General features: G+C 36.3%; 1 protein-coding gene across 1 annotated transcript in view; it reads left to right on the plus strand.

Annotated features, from left to right (window-relative positions):
• Positions 1–6,136: 6,136 nt before the first annotated feature.
• Positions 6,137–7,220, plus strand: part of LOC113822619 (uncharacterized) — a gene marked incomplete in the record, with an annotated part of 10,265 nt that continues 9,181 nt past the window's right edge. The window contains 2 exon segments of the mRNA XM_070128502.1: positions 6,137–6,204; positions 6,417–6,498. Coding sequence (XP_069984603.1) covers positions 6,137–6,204; positions 6,417–6,498 — 150 coding nt within the window.

Here is a 7,220-nt window from a genome sequence, read left to right on the forward strand (position 1 = left end):
CAAGATTAAAAACAAATCTACAAAAACAATTTTGTCACGTGATCAAGGTCCCTCTCAGCTGATTTCCCATATTAGGAAATCTGTGACCCCCTTGTACCTGAAACACCCTATGAGAAGGGAAGCTTTGTATCTTTTAAAATCAAAAGATGAAAAGATTTAGTTTGAATTCCGTTTGTTACAACGGATATTCTTTGTGACATGTTTGTTTTGTTTTGCTTCTAAATCTCCCCCTGTGTGCAAGGAATGGCCGGGGTTACCATTCACTAGCAGCGCGCAGGATCGAACGCAGGTCAGCAAGATTGCAAGCTCAGCACGTTCACCACTGCACCATACAGTACGTTGATTGAAGGTTGGTTGAGCTCCTCTCGCGGCTATGTACAGGTTCTTGATTGTGGTAAGGTTCTAAGGGGTTCTGCAGGCGAAGGACACTGCTAATCACAAGGGCACACGAATGTAAGCAGTCATTACACTACAAACGACATAATGATATAAGTAAAAATTATATAGTAATGAGATTGTACTTTGTGACTTCTTATAGTTTACTTCAGGCGAGGATCCAAAGCGGTAGGCCTACTTTTGGGACATTTTTTTTTAGCCAAAACTTGTGAAGGAAACAGCTATGCCCCGCGCACCAATCACCAACTGCTCGACTAGACTTTTTTATTATTATTCCAGTAGCCCAGTAGCCTTTGACTTCCGATACGTGTATGTATGTGATGAGTACTTCTGTGGTTTCCAAACCTCCTGCAAAACACTTTACGACTCTTGCTATTGTGATTGTGCTTTGGCCTCCATCTATGCGCCCCCCCCCCCCACCTTCCTCTTGGATTCGCCCCTGCACTTTAAAGAGTATGTTGTGTGCTATTATATTCTGCAAAAGAGACTACCATCTGTGAAAACCATTGTCCTCTTCGACATGTTCTGACTACTTCACACATCGACATAAAAACACAATCAAACTAAAACTCTATTGTTGTGTTAATAAAAATTCTATTCCTCCCGAATAAAGCTTCAAATGTAGGTAAAATATATTTATATATTCGCCACATTTAAGAATTAGGAATCATGTTTATTTATATTTTCGATCGCTTACAGCAATATCAGTCGCGGCAGATATTGCGGGATTTTGGTTGTTTAGTTTATTTATTTATTGTTTATTCTATTTGTTTAATTGGTTATTTAATTTATTCATTTTGCTAGTTATAACTTTTTCCATGTTCGTGGCATTGTGCCTTACCTAAATATCATGTAGAAAAGGTTTAACAGGAAGCATCAGTAGCTCTATTAAATTCTCGTTCTGACCGCTATGGCAAAGACGATTATTCAATACTTTAGGAAATGGATAATTCCACTGCAAATTAAATTCTTGCCATGAGGTGATTAAGAGCTTCTTGGATCTGATATCCGCGGCTGATTTGCATGCTTTCGACCTGCTCAATGAAATGCAACAATAGACAATGGAAGAAAAGTCAGTATTGGATAATGCTCAGTATGAATTTAAAAACGTGCGTGTAAGCCATTAAGCTGTTCCTCGCAAGTTACAGTGTCTCCGTAATGCTGATGTTGTGCATTTGATTCTTCCAGGAACAGAAAGGAGTTCAGGCCCCCAAAATCTTTTAATTTGTCTCAAAATCACCTCTGGAGGTAGGTAAATGGAGGCTACAGTATATGCAGTTATCAAGTGTCCCCTCACTGCATTCACTTGTACTTTTGTCTGCAAATGATATAAAACACCTCGCTTTGACGTGCATTTTTTTCTTTCTTTCTTTTTTTGAGAAAGTATATGGCCATTCATTAAGCTGACACTGTGTCCTGGTTCATCTTACTAGTGTGACTGCTTGTGGCTTCCACAATATTTTCTTCAGGAGGCTTGATGTGCCTTGGTATACGGGTTAAGCCCTTGTTGCAGGGACAATTCATTAGCGGAGATAGAACCCATTTCAAAATAAATTCTCTATTTTCCTTCTCGAGACAAAAGCAGAAAGACGTGAACATCCATCGTCTTTTGTTATCGTTGTCATGTCGCCTTTATCACGTTCATTTTTATTATTTTTTCTGTTTTTGTTATCGGCATAATCATCATCGTCGCCATGAGACTTTTCCCCCTTGTTACTTAGTGATAATAAACATTATCACCATCATGATCGTCACAGTTATCACCGCCTTTTTAAAAACCTTATTTTTTCCTTGTGAGAAGTTTTTTGTTTTGTTTTTGACTTACGAAGCCAATATATCGTGAGTTATTTTACTTATATCATCTTAACCGATAACTTTCATGGTAATAGATCTCATAAAGGTGGACATCATTAATGCATTTATATTTACGATTTTGCTGATTGACTTCATCTGCCTGTGGGAATTTCGGAATTTCGGCCTAATTGGTTTGCAAATGCGTACCATTACCTACATGCAAACAGAGTTGATTAATCTTTCAACTGATCGAGATGTTGCTTGTAATTATACTCTCTTATTTTTTCACAAACCGTTTCCTTTCGAAATAAAATTCTGAGTCATTTTTTCCTTCTTTTTTTCTTTCCTTTTCGGCAAAATGATTTTTTCCCAAAATTTTCTCGATTTATTCTTTCCTGAAGTTACTATGAAAAGTAGTAATAAATCTTGGTGTGGCTCATTTAATAGTATTTAATATCTCATCAACCACCTTTTCGAATGAATATTGTGCTCACCTTGATAATATTAGTTGCGAAAAAGTCATTCCGTAATGCATATTATATATTTTATTATGATACCAAGTTTCTTTAATCCATATACCTATTTTTCTACCTCATTCCACAGTTCAGATTGTTAGGCGAATCCAGAAATGAAAACCTGTAGTTGCATTTCTCTCTCTCTCTCTCTCTCTCTCTCTCTCTCTCTCTCTCTCTCTCTCTCTCTCTCTCTCTCTCTCTCTCTCTCTTATCCAGTTATCTCATCATTCAAGGTTACAGACGATGTTTATGCAAAATCCGATCTAAAATTTATTGGCAATTTCTTCCTGATCCCCTTTCACCCAGCCGTTAGTTACTAAAGAACGCTTAATTGTGCATGTATACGCACACCGGTTTCTATATCGCAAAATATACACCAAACCTATTAGGGGGATCTAAATATTCAGCACTGACTCATTCATAAGAGAATTGCAAGCTTTTCTGCAAACTATGTAATGAGAAACAGCTGCGGATCAGCCATTATAGATCCACACGAGTTAAGAGCGAAGACATGTGTTATTTTTCATGAATACACGACTTGCAATTTAGCCCGAGGACGCTCCAATAAATGTCCACGTCGACTGGAATGTGGACTTAGAGACAAGGGCCGCAGCTCTCACCTCACTCCCCGTCGGGCCGAATCCACGCGCACTTCTGCTCGAACTCGCACCAAGGGAACACTCCCGCTTGGCTGCTCCTGCGACGAGGCGGATCTCGAAAGCTCACTTCGGAGGCGTTGATACTGTACTCCCAGGATGAGGTAACGGGCTTTTGCGGAGTTACTGCTCGCTCTGGGCTGGAGTTGTTCAGTGGTGGAAGTAGGCTGGAAAAATATGAGTTTCGAAAGATATTCAGATTCACAGAAGGCCTGGAAGAGCTTTATATATTTTGAGAGAGATACATAGATAGATATATAAACGTGTAGCTCTCTCTATATATAATGTATGAATATGTATATATGTGTGTGTATATATATATATATATATATATATATATATATATACATACATATATATATATATATATATATATATATATATATATATATATATATATATATACATACATACATATATATGTACATACATATATTTAATTATATATGCATATATATACACACAAACACACATATACATATACATGCACACGCACAGACATACACACACATGTACATATGCACATGCATATATACATGTGCACACATATGTACATACATTTACACACATGTACACGTGCGCGTGTTTGGTGAGAAGAGGAAGGTGTGACCTTCAAAGTCATGCATCTAGATAAATCCCTTTACAATTTCTGCGTTTTTCTATGTACATATTTTCAGATAATAATAAATATCCATACATATATTTTGGCGGTAAACTTTCACAATCATTATGCGAGTTTTATACCACGGCAACGGAACTGAGGCATATACACTACCGTTTGTATGGATGACAGGAGCTATTTACAAAAGCTTTTCGTGTAAACAGTCTTTCAGATTATGATTAAACAGAAAGGTGTTTCAACAAGTTCCAGTAATGTTTGCTTAGGATAGTTTATCAAAGTGTTCAAAGTTTCGGAGATGCTACAACAAAGGCCAATATTTAGAACAATTGTTAGTTACTATGAACACTTTGATGTTTGGACCACAGATCGTTCAAACACGTCTGCTCGATGTTTTGAAAACGCGCTATATGCCACACGGGAAAGGCTAGATCAGTAGCAACTCGAGGTGTCACGGAGTGTTTTGATGCTTGTTCACTGAAAGTATAATCATTAAAATCATAATTTTTCATCCTTTTTGAAATCCGAAGCGACCAAAGTGATCGACCATATTCACCAAGTACCCGTAACTTTTGCAACGTCATCAAAATAAACCCCATGTGCTTTTTTTCCAAAAATAGAATCAGACGCCATGACACCACCTCGAGTTGCTAGTAATCTAGCCTTTCTCTAGTAGCGATTTAGATTCTAGTAAAATAAAACACAGTATGGACTTAAGTTTCAAAGTCATTGTTTAAGAAACTATATGCTTTGATTAGAGTCCACTAGCTCCGCAGTCCCGAAAATAAGCTTTGAACATTCTCCATATAATTCATGAACGCTTCTTCACTTGTTGCTTGACGATGTGGCAGTTTTAAATGTTGAACTCTAAAACATCATAGAACTCATGTGGGTGGAACTTCCTATTGCGAAACTGTTCCCTATGCTAATTTCCGAATGATAATTCCTGTTGAAGTGAATATTGCGTTTTTTCTTGCTTGCTTGCCTTGACTTGGCTAATTAACCTACACTGATGGGGGAAAAGGTTTTATATTATTTTTGTTGAAGTTTAAATTCTGATGGTGGGTGTACATCTCTGTTCTTTTGATTAATGGTTCACTTGCTCTTCTACTTTATTATTTTTATTATATTTTATTTCTTTATTTATTATTTCTACTTTTACCTGCTTGTCCTTTCGGGCATATATGTATTTTTTTACTGGGTGATATATATATATATATATATATATATATATATATATATATATATATATATATATATATATATATATATATATATATATAGTCTAGTTACACGCTTGATACTTTATTGCTTTGTTTCTAGTAATTTCTGTCGTTCATATGTTGACCTTAATTTTCTGCACTTTTGATAGGATTCACAAATAAAAAATACATAAAACCTCATTCGCAATTCCCACGAGTTTAAAACGTTTGTAGGATTCTCGGTCTCTGAGTAGAAAGCTTCGTTGCAATACTAGATGGCATGCAAAAATCCTTCCAATTTACGCAAAATATGAATTTTGCAGAAACAGTTAGTGCGTCTATTGGCTGTCGTGTCAGTTCCAGTTTTGTTTTATTTATGAACATTTAACTGCCACGTCGATACTATGGGGAATATTTATACATTTACAATAATACTTTCTTCAATCTTTTCTTTCAGACTGCCTCTATCCTTCCTCTACTGTCTCTGTGACCTTCATCAAGACTTGGATGTCAAGCATATATGTTGATTAATACTATTTTATTACTTGTTTGTCCCTGTTTGTGGTATGACTAGAAAAGATTACGAAGTTGTTTAAAATGCCAAAAGAAAAAGGTCTTTTTCTACAGTGTCTGGATCGTCACGCATGCTTTGGAAACCATTAATTTACAGGATAAATATCTGTCTATTGTTGTTAAGGCCCTATCACACTAGCACTTTTTTCCGTCAATTTCTTTCTCCGCAAGGATCGTCTACAAACGGAACGCCTCCCAGACCAAGACGGTTACGACCGTTTCCGTCTGACTAATTTCCGTGTTGATCTTGTGCTATTAATAAATTAGATAGGATGAATGAATGTAAACATAAGCTAATATTTTAGAACATTCGTATATACAATATACATCATCATATTTCTTTAAAAAAAGTGAATCCCGGGACCTAACTCCGACAGCGCCATGTTTGTTTACATGATTTTCATAGAGTTCATTCGGAAACGCAAAAAAATGACAGAAAAAGTGCTAGTGTGATAGGGCCTTTACAGATATCTAGACCTATATAGAACACGGTTATTTCGTAAACCCTTCTCTTCGTATGGCTATGATCCTTTGCATATAAACTGAAAAACTTTATATCAGTACAACGACATAACGAATCATGATTTGGATACGAAACGGCCTAACATCAGGGTATTTTACAGTAGTTATGTAAAAGTCATAAAACTGTTAAATTTCACAGGGTTCAGTTGCTGTTGTGCGTCCTAGGTGCTGTAGGAGCCTTGGGGTTTTCTGATGAGTATTACACATGGGCAGCTAACCTGGTGAGTATTCTTAACTTTTCGTAATTACATGCCAAGAAAAGATTATCTGTAAATGTCTGGATTGAATTTCATGTTTAGTATTTACATCGAAAATTTATTTGAATGTAGAAAATGCACTAAATCTTATATGTACCTTTTCTGTGGAACATTTGTTTGATTGTCTACAGAATTTAAGATACTGAGATACATTACGATATCTTGCAACATGCATTCAGTATAATACATGTTGTCATGGATTGTGCAATCATTATTAAATGTTTTGTTTTTTTTGTATCCGATTTGAAAGTTATTTCTAGAGGTATCGAAACGGTGGAATCCCTAACCGTAGATTATTTAGATGCAAATATTGGCATTATCCACCTAGAACATATGTTTCGCCGGCTACTAACGATTCCGTGGGTACCTCTAAAACCGAAAATAATAAAATCAATAAATAATGAAAATGTATATTTCCTTTGCCATGTTATCGTATTGGCAATACTTTAAGCCTCTCCAACATAAAAGTGGCTTGGCTCTATTACCGTAAAATGGCTTGTGAGGAAGGAAGGAAGTGCTAGCTAAAGAGAGCGTTTTGCCAGCTGATGCGAGATGTAAACAAGACGTCAAAGATGGCGGACGCATGCAATCTACAAGGTCAAGTTCAGTTTCACAGACGATGAAATGTTAGTATTTTTGGGGATTATGCTTGCGAGAATTTCAGAAGTCGACACATATATCGGTAG

Source organism: Penaeus vannamei, chromosome 13 (assembly GCF_042767895.1).
Source record: "Penaeus vannamei isolate JL-2024 chromosome 13, ASM4276789v1, whole genome shotgun sequence".
Classification (NCBI taxonomy): domain Eukaryota; kingdom Metazoa; phylum Arthropoda; class Malacostraca; order Decapoda; family Penaeidae; genus Penaeus; species Penaeus vannamei.